At 31.9% G+C, this 17,649-nt stretch overlaps 2 protein-coding genes across 3 annotated transcripts; both read left to right on the top strand.

Moving 5' to 3' along the window:
• The first annotated feature begins 928 nt into the window (after nt 1-928).
• LOC132622783 (CASP-like protein 5C3) lies at nt 929-4,426 on the top strand. 2 transcript variants are annotated; one of them, XM_060337447.1, is made up of 4 exons: nt 930-1,086; nt 1,223-1,434; nt 3,778-3,910; nt 3,999-4,426. In XM_060337447.1, exons 2-4 carry the CDS (start codon nt 1,304-1,306, stop codon nt 4,203-4,205), a joined length of 471 nt encoding a protein of 156 aa, XP_060193430.1. In that variant the 5' UTR covers nt 930-1,086; nt 1,223-1,303; the 3' UTR covers nt 4,206-4,426. The 2 variants fall into 2 exon arrangements, with proteins under 2 accessions (XP_060193429.1, XP_060193430.1); XM_060337446.1 differs by having other exon boundaries at nt 929-1,434.
• Nucleotides 4,427-15,827: 11,401 nt separating this feature from the next.
• LOC132622116 (uncharacterized) lies at nt 15,828-16,851 on the top strand. Its single transcript, XM_060336651.1, has one exon. The coding sequence runs from the start codon at nt 16,095-16,097 to the stop codon at nt 16,593-16,595; it is 501 nt and encodes a 166-aa protein (XP_060192634.1). The 5' UTR covers nt 15,828-16,094; the 3' UTR covers nt 16,596-16,851.
• Nucleotides 16,852-17,649: the final 798 nt, after the last annotated feature.

Raw genomic sequence — 17,649 nt, 5'->3', positions numbered from 1 at the left:
GAAGTTGTATTATTTTTGCGCTAAATAAGAAAAAAAAAACTTAGTTTTATTACTCGAATTGATTATGCGTTAAATAAGAAAAGAAAAAAACTTAGTTTTATCACTCGTAGTGCTAGAGAAAAAGGAAGTGAGAGAGAGAACGTGAATTTGCAGAGAAAAAGAAAAATGTGGATAGTTGGAAAATAATAGGATATCTATTTCCTCCGAGTCTTCGATATGGATTAATTATTTTATTTATTTTCCTTCTTCTTTTCATTCTTAGTTCTACTTGACTTGAATTATGAGAAAACTAAAAAAATTCCTTTGTGTATAGTTTATTATCCATGTAATTTCCATGCATAATTTACGTTTTGCAAATTTCAACAAAACCACAAAAAAAAAAAAATCGAACGAATTAAGGGTAATCTATTTCCTCTAACAAATTATAGTATAAGGTTTTTTTGAATGAATTCTAATGTAATGTTTAGTTCCTTATCTTCTTTTTTTCAAATTTAGTTAAGTTACCTAAACTTAAATGCTAAGATGGACAAGATAAAGGTGTAACACTGACAAGTTGATTATTACACAATAAGCTAAAGAAGCAAAACCACTCTTTTTACATGTAAAAATAATTATTAGCCACCATATATCCTGCAACTTTTCATTATTATATTTTTTTATTTTATGTTTTGTTTTTCAATTTTAAATAGTTAATTATAAAGAGTTGTTTCGTATTTATATTGAAATGTTTTCCGTACAAACACTTTAGGCTAAATTTTATATCGGATGTTAGATTAGTATTTTCTTTCATTGAAGATATGACGCTAAAATGATTATTTATATACATGATAATTTATTTCTTCGACTTTATCTAGATTTACAAACAAAATACATACTCTATTAATTTTTAATGACTGCGCGAAGTGCGGAGTACTAGTATATTCCCAAAAGAGAAGATGGAGGAAAAAGTCACAAAGTCCACTGCCAGCACATCAATTCTGTATTAGCATTTAGCGCAAGCAACCACTGGACCTGTTTCTTTTGCGAGCCAGACCGATCAAATTCCTCAAATTAAAGCTCAAACAAAAAGACATTAGAGAAGAGCATGTAAGAACACGTTATTTTTCTGAATTACATACGTCACAAACATCTCTTGTCATTAACTCTTCCAAAATCCCTAACCTCTTTTTCTCTGTTCGGTTGTTTCTTCCGCTTTGATTGAAACGTGGCATGGCCTTGGAAGAAAGCTAAAATTGGATATGACAAACAACTCGGATTATAAATTTAGCAAAATTGTACAAGTCTCTGGCATGTCTCTGAAGACATGGATGAGCTTCCAGGGACTATGGGTACAAGTGCTAGTTTGGCTTTGAGATTTGGACAGTGTCTTTTCTCGATTGCTTCACTTCTTTTCATGTTTTTGGGTGTTCCTTTCTATAGCTTCTCTGCTTTATGGTGAGTTCTCTTTCGTGGTTTCTTTTATTCTTTGTTACTGACATGAATGATCACCGATTAGATTAATCAGGCAGTTCTTGAAGTCTTTGTTTTTTTTAGTTTTAGGAGAATTTTGATTGTTAACCGTCGATGCTTTCTATTTTTATGTGTTTGTGTGTTCCATATGCATCTGTATAAATTTGGTGATCATCAAGCTGAAATATAACGGAATAGCCTTCAATTTTTTACCTACCATGCAATTTCTATTGATCATTTTTAACAAGTTGGGTAATATTTGAGAAAACTAGGTGGAAAGCTCAATTGCCACTTTTGACAGGGAACTTTTTGTTTAAATTAGAAGGTGAATTGAGGTAGAGTAGACGGATGATCTTGTAGTCATTTTGCAGCTTCAACTGAGTATACGGCTGAAATGGGAACAGGAAGAACATACTTGAATTTTATGTTAAAAGTCTTTCTAGTTCGAAGGCTTGGGGGTTTTCCTAAAAAGCTCGCCAATTGTTACATCGTGACAAGTCAATGGCCGCAAATTGAGTGGCGGCAGATTGCCTTTTAGATTGAGTAGCTAGAAGAAACTATTAAATAGATAAGGAGTAGGTGAATGAGAATTGGAAGGAGAACACTAGGAGAAATAAATAAATAAAGAACAAGGTGAGAGAAAGTAGAATAGGTCAATGAGATAATAATCTACAAGAGGTTATCTGGCTGATGTTGTTCGTGGTACGGAAGAATGATTTGCTGTTGGAATGTCAGCTGTTCTTTCTACTGCAAACGTTCGTGTTACTTTGTAACACACGTGTTGATCCATGTATGACCAAGAAAGTCTAGTTTTTAATTCGGCGGTGACAAATGGTATGCATTTATAGACGAGCTTGATATTTCAACTTTATTAAGCATGAGATATATCCACCGCTTTCTCCTACTAGTCATCATCATTTATGTTTCTGTCGTAACGGATGTTAACTTGATTTGTCGGGTTGCGACGAGACACAAGACGCGTTGATTTTTAGCGGATGTTAACTTGATTTGTCGGGTGGCGACGAGACACAAGACGCGTTGATTTTTAGTGTATATTAACCATTTGTCGCATATGTGATCTGTGTATTTGTCGTTTTATTGTTTTGTCTATCGTATTTTTCTTTAATTTTATACATTAATGCATTAACAAATTCTGGGTGGACGGTTATTCGTAAAGCAACTTTGCCAAAAGAAATAGTCACATTGGTGGAACGGCAGCCAAATGTTTTTGGTTGCAAGTTTCCAAGATAAACAGATGAAAGAACTGTCAGCTATTAAGTGGTGCTTTGCATGACAAAGGATCTGTGGCTGAAGCTAGTCAAATGTAAATATTGTGGTTGATTTTCAATGTTAACAGTGTGGGAAGCTGGGAACAAATAGTTACACCTACTTTAAATCTTATGGAGTTGAGTGTATATACAGCTTTGTTGTTTCATCTGTGCAGTTTAGTCATTAGTGAGTGTGGTGGTGTTGTGGAAGTGAGGGCAGAATATTTCCTAGCACTCTGTTGATAGTTAATATTTGTTAGCTCTCTAATCTTCTGAAGAACATTCGGATGTAGAGCTAGTAACAGGCCATACAATTCTTCGTCTCTTTCGTTTGTAAGATGTAAATCCTGCATTCTTTTTCCTTTTTGTTCTTCCAGAAATTGGGGTTTCTTGCACATAGTCCCTACAACTGTTTGGTCATAGTAGTAGTAGGTATAACCAAACAAATTATAACTGATGTAATGAGTCATTTGCCGATATGTGGTTGGGATGGCGCTTTATGATCTCATTATCTGCGCCTTTTCTCTCTTTTTGAAGTTCTATAAACAAGATTTGCCAACAGATATGTGATTAGGATCAATTGGCTATTTATGGTTATTCTCTGAAAACAGAATGTGAGTAAAATAGATATGTGAATTTGACATTATTACTGATAAACATAATTTGCTTTTAGTTCCACCAAATAAGAACTTTTTGACTCCAGTATTGAAGTATGCAAAGCATTGGAACTTGTGGTTGAGAACAGAAATGAAAAGCATTGAGCTATAGCATTAGGAAGTTGAAGGATGTGTTCTTCATCCAGATGATGAAGAGCTATTGTAGTTAATTTGCATATCTACTACTACATCTTTTCTCTTTTTTGATCCACTATCTACTATCTTCTTAACAACACGACCGATTAACCACTTGGAAGCATCACATACAGTTCCCGGAGTATATTGAGTGCGCTCATACAAATATATCTAAACGTCAAGGAGTATCAGAACATTAATCTTCTAGCTGTGAAGGGGCAAATTTATATGCTTAATTTACATACTTCAACTTTTATTTTTGCTTGCAGCTTTATGATGACAGTGATGGGTTTGGTTATGGCATGGAGCTTGACACTAGTAATGGTGGATGTATTCTCAGTTCTTATTCAACGGCCATATCATCAGCCTGGAATAATCTCAGTTGTTGTATTAGGAGATTGGGTATGTGCCTTGTTCAATACACTGAAAAATCTGCCTTATATAATAATCTTCTTCTAATGATATTTTATCTGGTTCTCGCATCTAACAGGTCCTGTCATTTCTATCACTTGCTGCATCATGTTCAACAGCTAGTGTGGCTGAATACCTGATCCGTTCTAGTAGCCCAAACTGCTCTGGAAATTTGTGCACCCGTTATCAACTCTCTGCTTGCATGGGTTTCTTTGCTTGGTTTTTGACATTGGCGTCAGCCCTCTTCCATCTTTGGCTTCTTCCCAAATTATTTCCAGAAGAATAACCTGGAGGGAATTTATGTGGCTTTGTATATGGCACTAATAGCTTCCGTATAGTCTTGCGGAGTTCATTATTAATTGTAGATGGCACACAAAGTTCAGAATAAAATATGTAATGCTGTAGAAGGGAAGTCATTGCAGTGATCCATTGCAGGACAAAATGTATCAAAATCTACCTTGATCCTTGTTGCGTTACAATTAATGGTGAAGGCGTAGTTAAAATAAAGTTTCATGATTCTCTTCTAAATATTATTTAGGTGTCCTTTGTTCACCATCGTTAATCACGTACTGCAGTTTGAGGACTAGAGTGAACTGCTGACAAAAACTTGATGTTAGAAGTTAATTGGCTCCTGTAAAGAAATTTAAATTTATTGTATACTCTACAGTTTATTCTTTCTTTAGATTTCTTTACCGGGGTATGAATAAAGAATTAAAGATTAAAGAACTGGTCGACGTAGGATTTCCTAGTAATTTCTAAACATGAGATAGAACGTTTCCTAATTTGTTCTGAACATAGTTCCCAAATTCATGTAGGAAAGGGTCACTCCTCCATTGTGACTATGAAAAGGATTAATAAACACTATATATGCCAATACTACTACTTTTTTTTCTTTATAGCTTCTCCCTCAAATAAATCAAGAAATGAAAATTACCAACAACCCTGGCAGCGTTGCTGTCAGCTTTGGTACAAACTAAGAAAGAGGGTCATAGAAATAGTAATTTAACATATTTTTGTAAGAACTGCATGAGCACATTGGATAGAGTCCGAGGAAACTGACCATAAAGATCAGAGCTATTTGCAGGTAATTTCTTTCTCTAAACTTTTGGAACTAGTTTTGTCGCAGTTGTTTTTTTTTTTTTTTTGGTAAATATATATATTTTTTTTTACAAAATCTTGCATAAGAAAGGAATCTTGGAGCAACGATAAAATTGTCTGTGTGACCTATGAGTCACAGCTTCGAGCCGTGAAATCTGCAAATTGATGCTTTTGTAAAGTAGACTTCATACATTACATGCAGTCCTTCCCAAAACCTTACGTGAACGCGAAATGCTTCATGCACCGTACTGTCTTTTTACAAATTCTTTTGCAGGTATTTAAAGTTTCTGAAAGAGCTGGGGTTCGCAAGCATGACATAAAAGAGCTAGTGTTTGACAATACTCAAACTTACAAGATCAATAATTGTGATGTTCTACTTCTAAAACCTAATGGAAGACGTGTGAAAGATCCTAAATGTGAGGTATGTAAGGAAATTTAATAGACTCAAAGTATAGATTTTGTTCAATTAACTGTAAGTTGGAGAGTGGTAAAATACGCTCCTCCCTGAAGAGTAAGAGAAGGAGAAAGGGTATACCTATGAGATCCCATTTGTATTAGGTAAATTAAGTAGATTATGTTGGAGTTAAAACAACTTCATCGAAAAAATTTGCTTCATGGAAAAACATTCATGATAATATCTAGGCAATATATGGTGTCAATATACTTCTTTTTCCCTCTATTCTTCAAATGTGTACAAATTATTATTTGCAAATATCTTCTCTATTTCGCACGTATCTTTCTTGGTTACGCATCGCTAACTTGATGTTTTCTTTTCATATGTTTCAATGAGAAGGTGCTAGGAAAACCGCAGAAGCAAATGCCTTCGACAGTGTATATGATGTCGTAACGTTATTTAATCTTTCAGCTTTGTTGCTGATAAGATTGTGGTTTAATTCTTCCAGAATTTTTCAAAAGCAACAAAATTCAAGTTTCAACAATAATTTGGAAATCTTCACAACAATAAAATTTGTGAATTATAGAGAGCAATAAGAAAGTAAGAAAGAAACAATCGTCTTTAATTTGTTAGGGGGCGTTTTGCCTCCCAACCTAGAATTTTCCAGCGCGAATTCATATTTAGTCGGACCTCGATGCGGATGGAAAACAAAAAAGGAAATAAAGAAACAAGAGTTCTGATATGTATCCGTTAACAGGTACTATTTAAGTAATTTAATCGTGTGTTGAAATTAGTAGTAATAGGCTAACATTTTCCCAACAGGCACTTTACCTTTTCCAAGCAGTCACCTGTTTAAATTCAAAATATATTTAAAGTAGGATTATTCAATTATTTCGTGACAAGATTAATGAATTGTTATATATATATATATATACTAGTGTCATTTGGCCCGTGCTAAGTCCAGGCTCAAACTACATTGGAATTTATATGGATAAATTACGTATATATACATATTAAAGAGAATATTTACGAAACGTGATGATAATTTTCTATTTACAAAACATAACATTACAAACCCTATAACAAATATACCTTTTTAAAAATTAAAAAAAATGTTTTTTTTTTTAATTTTTTTTCGCTGAAAATTTATGTATGAAATGTGTATATCTCGCTCAAGGCTTAAAAAGTTCGCTCAAAACTATGTATATGAAAACTGTATGAAATGTGTATATCTCGTTCAAGGCTTAAAAAATCACCTCAAAATTATATGTATGAAAACGGTATGAAATTTTTATCTCGCTCAAGGCTTAGAATTTCGTTCACATTTTCATGTATAAAGTTCATGCTAGATTTCTCTAAAATTAATAGAACTACAACAATATTGTAAACAACTTTGATACAACATTCAAGACTTAAAATAATTGCTTAAATTTTTGTATATGAAATGTGTATATCTTACTCAAGGCTTAAAAAAATCGCTCAAATTTTGTGCATGAAAAACATATGAAATGTGTATATCTCGATCAAGGCTTAAACATTACGCTCAAAATTTTATGTATGAGAATGGTATGAAATGTATATATCTCGCTCAAGACTTACAATTTCATTCACATTTTGTGTATAAAAAAGTATATTAAAAATTTCGCTTACACATACACATTTCATACGTTTTTCATACAGCTTTCATACACAAAAGTTTGAGGTAATTTTTTAACCCTTTGAGCAAAAAAAAAAATTAAATTGTTTTTTTTAAGTTTAAAATAAAAAAAAAATCTGAAAATAAAATTAAAAAACGAAAAATATATGAAAATCCGTCATGTTTCGTAAAATATCGTTATGTTTTGTAAATAAGGAAAACTATCGTCATGTTTCGTAAATATTTCTCCTTAACATGTATATATACGTAATTTTCCCAATTTATATTTACATTCATTTTCGTGTGTGTTTTTGCTATTCTTACTTTTTGTTTTGTTTTTATAACACTATATCAGTTGTAAAGGCAGTTCGACAAATTTCTCAAGATCTCTAAAATATTAAATCATATAAAAGTTTTTGTAAGTTAGAAAATAACATTTTTCATAAAGTACTTCATTTTTACAAACAAATGCATGCACTGATATTCTTTTCCTTGTTATTATACTGAAATTTTAGGGGCCGAAGTCTTTAATGATTCAAATTGAGTTTTACCTTATGTTGGATTACCTAATTATTTTTTTCTCAGTTAAATTTATATTGGCTAAACCATTTTTGATTAAAAAAAAAATACAGTATTCAAGTAATATAAATAATATTTGATGCTACAAATTGTTGTATGATGACATCAATGAAGTTAACTTATTAATAAAGATAGCATTTAAAATTAAACAAATAAAACTTATTAACAAAGATATCATTTAAAATTAAATAAATAAAAGTCTATAATGACGAAATGGTTTTGTAGACGTTCCTTCAAATTAAATCGTACAAAATAAATTGAAAATTTAATGAACTTATTTGTTTTTCTTACTTTAATCTTCCCTTTCCTTAAAAAAAAAAAAAACATGTTAAGAAATGACGTATTTTTTTAAAATTTTTTCTTAATTTAGTTTATTCTTATAGAAATTCATATTGTAATTTCTTAAACGTGTATGTAGTTTAGCCATCTCATGTTTAACTAACTATTTGTTCTAAATTATATAAAACGCTAATTATCTCCTCTTTTGTAAAATATTTCAATAATCAAAAAATCACTCTCGTTTGCAATTATTTAGTATTTTCAATATTTGGAGAGCTAAACTGTAATTTTTAATTACCTTTTTCAAATATTTTTAGCTATATATAAAAAATAACTTTTAATTTGATAATTCAGCATATACTAAGGTAGAAAGAGAACGTTAAGATATTTTTTTTTACTTTTCTATAATAAATTTTATAGGAAAAAAATAATTTGAAACAAGTTTAATAATCATTTTCACATAAAAGAAAGACAACAAACTTTTAGATCAATTTAAATTTGGTTGACTAAACAGATTTTTTGTAGTGTCACTATCACCTTTTCCACATATCATCACTCATTGTAGAATTAAAAAAGCCCATAATAGATATTCAAATTTACCAAAATATGTGAGAACTTGCAATATCATTAAAGCGTCCATTAAGGGTAAAATTGACAAAAAATCATGTGAGGACTACAAAAGTTGGGGATTCTCCCTTATACTAGTTTCACGAGGCCCGTGCTAAGCTCGAGCCCAACTCCAGATATAAAAAATAATATTTTAATTAAAGAAATATAATTTATGTTGGTAATAATTAAACTTCAAATAAGTATATTTCAATATATAAAAGCAAAACTTTCATTTCACTCCTTTAATATCTTAACTTTCATTTTCGATGAAATTATTTACTTCAAATTAAATGCGGAGCCATAATTTGAAATATATGAGTTTCGAATCCTATTTTTTTAAGTTATTTAGTTCTAAATTAATACTTTGTACATATTTAATGAACTTTTAAGACAAATACATAATTTGGACCAAAGTGCTACCGAATCCAGTCAAATGAGTAGCTAACACTCTAACTTCGCCCTACTTCAAACTCATTTTGTGTTTAAAAGATTAATTTTAGTTAATCAAATAAGAGATTTTAAAGATAACCCGATCTTAACTGATAATATTATCTTTATTTTAAAATTATATGGCATTATTTAATAATTTTTAAAAATATCTGAAAATTATTTTTGTACTAAAGTAAAAGAAATGCTTACATGTAAAAATCTATAATAAGCAACAAATGAAAACGAAGAAAACAAATAGCAACAAGCAAGAATATCTAGCGAAGAAATGACTATGTTTTAGGTTAATAGATAAGATCAATAGAAGGAAGCAATAGGGAAAATAAAGTGCAGCGGATGGGGTTGTTCTTCCCTTAACCAGGGGTCTCGAGTTCGAGCCTGGGTATGAAAAAATCCTTGATAGGGAGCGCTTCCCCTGATTGGGTCCTATGCGACACTAATCTGTATTAGGCGAGCTCCAATGCGGGTACCGGATAGAAAACAAGTAAATAAGGCAGAATGTTCGACAGTTTTTAAAAAGTAGACCACAAGAACAAAAAATTAATTTGACTTTAAAAAATAAGATTATGTAATTAATTGAAAAGTTTGACATTTTTTGAGAAAGTTTTGTAAGGTACAAAAGTCATTTTGTTGTCCCTTATATACAGTATTAATATTGAAACTTTAAATTATCCACTCATTTTGGACTTAAAATATCTTTCAAAGTTCCAAATTTTCTCTTTATTCGATAATTAATTGTTTTATTCTAACTTAGGGAATTTCTCCATTATAGTAAATTAAAGATGCTCTAATGAAATTCTTATTTGACGTCGAAAATTAAAAAAAGAAATACACAACAATGAAATATATAGACAACTATTTCTTATTTAAATCCAAAATCTCACTATTTTTTGCACAAATAAATAATTAGATAGCGTATTCACAAATCATGATCTTGTATATATTATCATAACTAATGCATTCACTTATAATTAAAAATTAATTTAAAGGATTTTTGCTTTTAGTCAAGTCTTTTGTAAGGAGAAGATCGAAGCAAATCCTTCTCCAAACTAAGTACATAATAGCTGGGCCAATGAGAATAATGCAGAAGATTCCATGCGTTATAGTTCAAACTTCTTTGCATTATTCTCATGAAGAAATCATAAACGCAGAAGAATTTAGAGTGGCTGGAATTTAGGCCCACTCAAAATCTCAAACAAGTGCACAATTAATTAACGGAAAAGGGCCAAAATTACCCCGAACTTTGGGAAATAGTTCATTCATACCCTTCGTTATACTTTAGGGCCAATTATACCCTTACCGTTATACTATGAGGTCAATTATACCCTTATGTCTAACAGCTGCCACGTGACATCATCCCAGCCCTTCAAAATTATTTTCCCCTCAAATAATTTTTTACCCACTAAAATAACCCAACTCGACCTGAAATTTTTTTTTCCAGCCAAGGGTAATGGGTTCGGTCCGGATCAGTTTGGATGGAAAAAAAAATCGGGTTGGGTTGGGTTATTTTAGTGGGTAAAAAATTATTTGAGGGGAAAATAATTTTGAAAGGCTGGGATAATGCCACGTGGCAGCTGTTAGACATAAGGGTATAATTGACCCTATAGTATAACGGTAAGGGTATAATTGGCCCTAAAGTATAACGAAGGGTATGGATAAACTATTTCCCAACGTTCAGGGGTAATTTTGGCCCTTTTCCGATTAATTAATTCCGTGTTCAATGGATACGTTAATAATACAGAAAGTGTTATTTTGCCGGTTGCTAGCAGCTTCTTACTCCCTTTTCATTTTATCAATGCCAGCTTTTATCAATCCAAAATTGAATTTCACGCTCTATTTAAAAGAACATATACATATAATGTTCCCATTTATTATTATTGCAGTTGAATATTGCACCTCTACAATTGATAACTCTACTATATTTGCAGTTGAATATTGTACCTCTAGAATTAATTAACTCTACTATATTTGCAGTTGAATATTGTACCTCTAGAATTAATTAACTCTACTATATTTCTTATTAAGTTTGTGGTGTCAAACAGAAGATTCGCAGATATGCAGCTTCATCAAATCTATATTTGCAGTTGAATATTGTACCTCTAGAATTAATTAACTCTACTATATTTCTTATTAAGTTTGTGGTGTCAAACAGAAGATTCGCAGATATGCAGCTTCATCAAATCTAAATACCAATTAATAGACAGCTCGATGAGATGCACGTGCATTGCATCGTTCCTTTTCTGTCACACAGAGAAAAATTATCGGTTTGAGAAAAAATAATACAAGCATCACATTGTCATGCACATATATATATGGATAGAATGTCTATATGTTAAATATATGAATCAATGCTAAGTTGATTTGGTGTCATGTTTTTAGTTTTCAATATTGACAAGCTGGGCACGGTGCATGGTTTCTTTCTCAGTGGGCATATAGTCCACCTGCTATCTAAAAGGATTAGTATAATTTGTTCAATATTTACAAATTGCATGTTAGCGTTCTATATTTTTCAACTGACACTGCAGAACGGAACATTTCTTTCAATAAGTATACTTTGATTCTGTAACTCTCTACTATAGGCACGGCCGGACTCTTTCAGTATTTGTAAATTGCCGCTTTTGCCCTCGTGGAAAATTTTAAAAAAGAGTGATTTTATGGTTCTGCAAGAAAATAAATAGATTGGGAGGCAAATCATTAAAAAATATAGGACATGAAGCAAATTAAAAAATAAAACATACATTAGGGGTGCAATACGCAAAGAACTCAGGGAAATGAGTGTCCCTTGTTGATTAGAATTTTTTTTTTTTTTTTTGTTTACTTCATAAAGAGCAAGACAAAGAATTAAGCTCGCGCACAAGAAAGTTGAAACGCAAGGCAAAATGAGTTTGAGCCCGTTTGGATTGGCTTATAAGTTGCTTATAAGTTGTTTTCAGCTTTTTTGAGTGTTTGACTGGCCAGCTTAAAGTCATTTTGTGCTTAAAATAAGCTCAAAAAAATAATTGAGCCCATTTGACTTAACTTATCTAAAGTGTCTTATAAGCTGAAAACAGCTTATAAGCCAAAAAAAATAAGTTAGATTACCCCAACTTTTTTTTTTAGCTTATAAGCTGTTTATAGGCATAAGCTCATCCAAACAGGCTCTTTATCTAGCCCCCTTCTCGCAATATAGACGTGAAGTACATCTATGACAAACCACATATATCGATCAACTACGGTCAAGAGATAATTGAGGTGAAAATCGATCAACTATAACTAAACGACAGAAATGTTTATTTTTTTTCCTCGACAATCTCTCTAGCCTCAACTAACACTTCAAAACCAGCCACTTTCAATTTCTTCCTTAGTATTTTGTTTTGCACATATTATTTTCTTGTTGGTGACGGTGGGTTTGTGGGGGCGGAGTTGGTGGGAGAGGTCTTAAAAGTCTAAAATCAAAGAGGCAACATCATGTGGAATTTGGCACTACTACGAAATGGGGACCTAAAAAGCGAATAGGTGATGGACTATATTATGTCCAAAAGAAGACGATTGCTTTTAGAGTCTACATGGACTGTTTCGGTGGCTAAGGTATGTGCATGGAAGCTTCATAGGCCCAACTTACTATTGTCATTGTATGACACTAATGATTATCAAATCACTTCTCCAATCTTTGGGATCTCCCTGATTGAATTTTATTTAAGTTTATGGGACCAAAAGGGAAATCCCCACATCTAATTGCAAATAACTTAATTAAAAGAACAGAGTTTAGGACGGTTAAATATTAATTAAGCAAAAAGAAAGTTAAAAAAAACACTGCTAAAAGCTATACGCATCAAGTATCTTCATTAGTTAGCTCAAAAAGTCGGGAGGGAGATGTTTCCCCACTAGTAAATTACTCTTTTTTCCCATTTATGTTTGTCATAAGAATAAGAATGTCATATTTATATATATAAAAATAATTATACATTAGTGAGATAATATTTTATCAATACACAAATACTTAAAATTTATTTTAGATTAAAATTTTAAAAGTCTTCACTTTCTTTTCAAAATACGTACACAGTTAAATTGTGTCACGTAAATTAAAATAAAAGGACTATATTCGTTGTCTCAATTTCTTTGTACTTCTTTTTAGTCCGTCCAAAACCTTAATACCTGTTTATATCTGAAAACACTTCAATGTTCATTTGTAACGAAGTGTTCTTCTAAGAGTTGGCATGATCTTTCTTACTTAAATTTTATGTTAACCTTCAAATGAGGCCAACCAACTAAGGAGGAGAAAAGCATTTCTTAAGCAAGAGGGGGGAGGAAAAAGGGTAAAACGAATCTCTTTTTAAGTGTGCACTACGAATGTGTTTCTTAAGAATGAAGGACAAAGTAGGATGAAAGGCGACTCTTTTTCTTTTTATATTCATGAACTTAAATAATACTACTTGGTATTTTGTTTTTTAAATTGATCCTAGTCAACCCAACTGAAATTAGTGGATTTTACTTGGTATAATTTTGTTTTCGTCTTTACTAGTATTAGGAAATCATACCAGTTTCGTTTTCGGCTAGTTGTTTCCTTTTTAATTGAAATGTTGATTAGGATGAAAACTATTTGGACCTATAAGTCCAGCTACAATAAGTTCAATAAGTCTAGTAATAAATTTTTATACTTAAACTCATCAAATTAAATTATATGTCCGCCTTTATAATTGATTATAATTTAATATCAAATCTTATACATAGTCAAAGGACCCAATAATTGGAACATTTAAAAAGAAGGAAACAGAAACTACGATACATAAAATAATTAAGAAAGTATAATATTTTTCCAAGGTGCAAGGAAATTGAAGTAAATATAGAAAAAGGGAAGAAAACAAAAGAAAGAAGTGATGGAAGAGTGATACTATATATTTTTGTTAGGTGGACGGCTTCAACACAACAAAAAACCAGATCATAATACGTAAGCGGTTGTCGGGTTGTTGGTAGTATGACGGGTCTCCACTCTCCTTCCTTCCTTCATCCACGTGTCTTTTATTCATCCTCCTTGTATCCCCTCCACATTGCCACGTCCCCTTTCTTTTCTTCCCTATTTTACCCTTCTCACCTTTCAATAATTTGATCTTCGCCCCTACAGATTTTCGTTTGACATCCTTTTTTGTTGTTTCCCTCTGCTAGTATTTTCCTATTTTGACTAAAGCAGTTACTCGATCTACATTGATTGATTAAAATAAAATAAAGTAAACATATATGTTCTTGTAAAATTATCCAGTTAAACATATAGTTCAAATCAGAGAGCGTGATCACATGAGTCATTGTTGATCATTCCATTTAATGTCGGTGAACACAATATCCATACAGAAAATCCAATTGGACCTAATGTATGAATCAAATTGTACTAATTTATTATGATTATGTAACGTACAAAGTAACATTATATATTATTGAATAATTAAAAGATAAAAATACATGTAATACATTCATTGTTGAGATGATGCATGAAATGCATCATTGTCAATGCGTGATAATCAGTTCAAAGATATTGTATTGTTGAATTCTCAATTCATAAAAATCAGGATAAGCTATCGCTGTCCCGATCTTTACATCGTTGATACTTCAAGTAACATGTACTAATATATAAAGTATGACCAATTTGCCAAAAGCAATTAAAAGACTAAAAGAAAAGGGAAAAGCGTCATGATGATATCTTTGAAATATTAATAGCTAGCCTCCAAAAGTCACTATCAAGAGGCACAGGTTGCTCGTCGGTTTGTAGTCATCCCAGTAAGAACTAAGAAACTTCCGTTGCTACTGTTCAGATAACACTTAATTTGGCTTATCAAAGCCCCTGCAGATACGTTATTCTAGAATGGGTAGTGGTTAGATGTTACCGTCCGTTTTTAATTCTACACTCTTTCGCAATCCTTTTCTTCAACAAGTCTCAGCTTCCTTGATTAACCTCTCGTGATTCCTCTGCATAGTGTATTGACTTATGACTACTGACCGTACCCCGTTTACTTTGATCTTCCATTCTTTTTATTTTGGATATTGTATTGGGATCGGATTAAATTTAGATGTGTGCCGGAAATTCTACATATATTGAAGGTAAAACGTCTCCTAACGAAAGCGATTTCATACTCAAAATTTGACCCGACAACTCTAATTAAAAAATTAAAAGTACTTACCACCCCACCACAGTTCTCGTTAGGTTATCTTGCAATGAATATAAACTTCATCCGGAGTTACTACTAGTTTGACTAGTGCCTCTACCACTTGAATCAATGTGGGTAGAATACTAACACTACAATCACATGAATTTAGGTTTGTTTTAACTGTCCAAATAAGGTAGTACAAGAATTCAAAGACTATAATTGTTTATTCCGTATTAAATCTACGTGAAATAAAAATACATCTATAGCCAATTTTTAGATAATAATATGTAAAAGAAAATTTAAATTGGTGTAATTTTTAATATTCAGAACTCACTGATTCTGATGCGAATTTAGTGACGTGATAATAAATCTAAAGACAACTTTTTTATGTTGGTATAATCCTCAGTATTCAAAACACATTAATCTGAAGATTTAAATTTGCGAGGCGAAAGAGAAAGCACTCATAAAAAATAAAAAAAAAATAAAAAACTTAATCTGAGACCCCTGAGTAAAAAATATTTTATCGATCATACCACAATCTTTGGTGGGATACAACATTGCTCTTGGACTATTGTATAGTTTCTAAATATTTCATTTAAAATTAATTAAATCAATCCTAGATAATACTCACGAGTCACGAATGAGTGAGAAAAAATGACACGAGCTCAAAATCGGAGTCCCCTGGCCTGCTGCTGTAATTTCAAGGAGAGAAGAGGGTTAGAATTTAAACGACACAGTACTCTCCTAATACAACCTGTCACCCATAATTTTACAGGTTGGCAATGCAGTGCCCTATGCTACTATAATGCCAAATCAAAATTCAAAAAGTCACCTATTTATTTCCCCCTTAACCAATTTCCTTTTAATTTTTTCAATCCCAAAATCTGACGTGGCTTCCTGGTTCATTATTCGATACAACAATATTCATTATCACCTCCTATTTATAACCTCCCATTCTCACATTTCTCTCCGTTCACAAATCTTCTCAAACAAGTCTTCTTCATTCCCTCTCCAAAAATGGGTATTTGCAGTTCATGTGAATCTACATCTATTGCTACAGCAAAATTAATACTACAAGACGGAAGATTGCAAGAGTTTCCATATCCAGTAAAAGTTTCATACTTATTACAAAAAGATCCGACAATATTCATATGTAACTCCGATGAAATGGATTTCGGAGATGTTGTTTCTGCTATAAGTGCTGATGAAGAGCTTCAACCAGGTCAACTTTACTTTGCTTTACCGTTAAGCAATTTGAAACGTAAGCTTAAAGCTGAGGAAATGGCAGCATTAGCTGTTAAAGCTAGTTCTGCATTGAACAATTGTGGTGGTGATCAGAAATATGGTTGTAGAAAAAAAGGTTCCTATTTTATTGTAGAAACGGGTAAAGGGGGAAATAATAATAATAATAATAATAATAATGGTGACGTGGCGGTGGAATTGAGAAGAGCGAGGAGTAGTGGTGGTAGTGGGAGGAGAGGGAAGTTTACGGCGAGGTTAACTGCAATACCTGAGTAGAGTTAATTTTTTAGGGAGAATGAACTGTTTTTCTTTTAACCATTTTTGTGAATAGTAGAAAGTTAGTTGAGGTTAATATTCAAGATCTGCTTTCTGATTAGTGGGTGGTTCAAAATTCGGGATCTACATTTTTTTTTTGTTGGTTAGATTAATGTCTACTTGTCAGCCGATATGGGGTTGTATCACAATTTTACCCCTAGCTCGATGAGTTTGATTGATGAGCAATGGAGTAAAATCTAAATGAGATTTCTATAAATTTGCACACATTCACTACAACTTCAATATATGTTCCTCTTAATCAATACGAGGGATAAATGACTTTACTATGACATTGTTTTAACCTTATTAAAAAAAATCTAAGACGTTATTTAGGTGAAGAGATGATAAAAACAAAGGTTGGCTCACTCACGCCGCCTACCTATGCTATCTTCTGAATTCTCATAACGACAAGCATGGACTAAGACTAGCAGTATGACGGATAACAATATAATTGAGTGTGTTTAAATTTAATAAATAATGTAAAAGATTTTTTGTATATTCAGCATATAAGATAATTATAGCTAATTGAAGCAATAAGTAGAACTACATTAGGGGGAAAAAAAAGAAGAGAACACATCTTGTGATGACGATAAATCAAGCAGGGCTAGGTCAGATTCCGTGGTTTGCCTTCGCACATGAATTCGAGACATGACAGATATTACAAGGATTATAAAATAAACGTAATATAGTCCATAATTTGCTAACAAAGTAATAATTTGAATGCTCTGTACCATGTTAAACTAATCTATATGTTGTGAAGGGATGGTTCATTAATGATTAAGAAAAGAAACTACGATTACGATTTGAATCGCAAGTCATGAACTAGCTCACTCCAGTTCTCTTGTTCTTTTGTTCCCTTTTCTCAAGTCTTACCTATTGAAGAAGGAATTAAAAAAACCAGTTCAAATGAATACGATGAATTATTGCAATAATGTGTGCTATCAACGAAAGAAAAATATTGTATGAATGTGCATTTGCAAAAATTCTTGTGGGAACAATAATATTTTATTTTCTC

The sequence above is a fragment of the Lycium barbarum genome, chromosome 12 (assembly GCF_019175385.1).
Source record: "Lycium barbarum isolate Lr01 chromosome 12, ASM1917538v2, whole genome shotgun sequence".
NCBI classification, from domain to species: domain Eukaryota; kingdom Viridiplantae; phylum Streptophyta; class Magnoliopsida; order Solanales; family Solanaceae; genus Lycium; species Lycium barbarum.
This window is presented reverse-complemented; position numbering and strand designations above follow the sequence as displayed.

Bases quoted from the DNA above. Each gene is read 5' to 3' on its own strand.
- LOC132622116 (XM_060336651.1), top strand. From the start codon at position 16,095: ATGGGTATTTGCAGTTCATGTGAATCTACATCTATTGCTACAGCAAAA.
- LOC132622783 (XM_060337446.1), top strand. From the start codon at position 1,304: ATGGATGAGCTTCCAGGGACTATGGGTACAAGTGCTAGTTTGGCTTTG. The intron at 1,435-3,777 runs GTGAGTTCTCTT...TTTTGCTTGCAG, and splicing joins TATAGCTTCTCTGCTTTATG to CTTTATGATGACAGTGATGG. The intron at 3,911-3,998 runs GTATGTGCCTTG...CGCATCTAACAG, and splicing joins TTGTTGTATTAGGAGATTGG to GTCCTGTCATTTCTATCACT.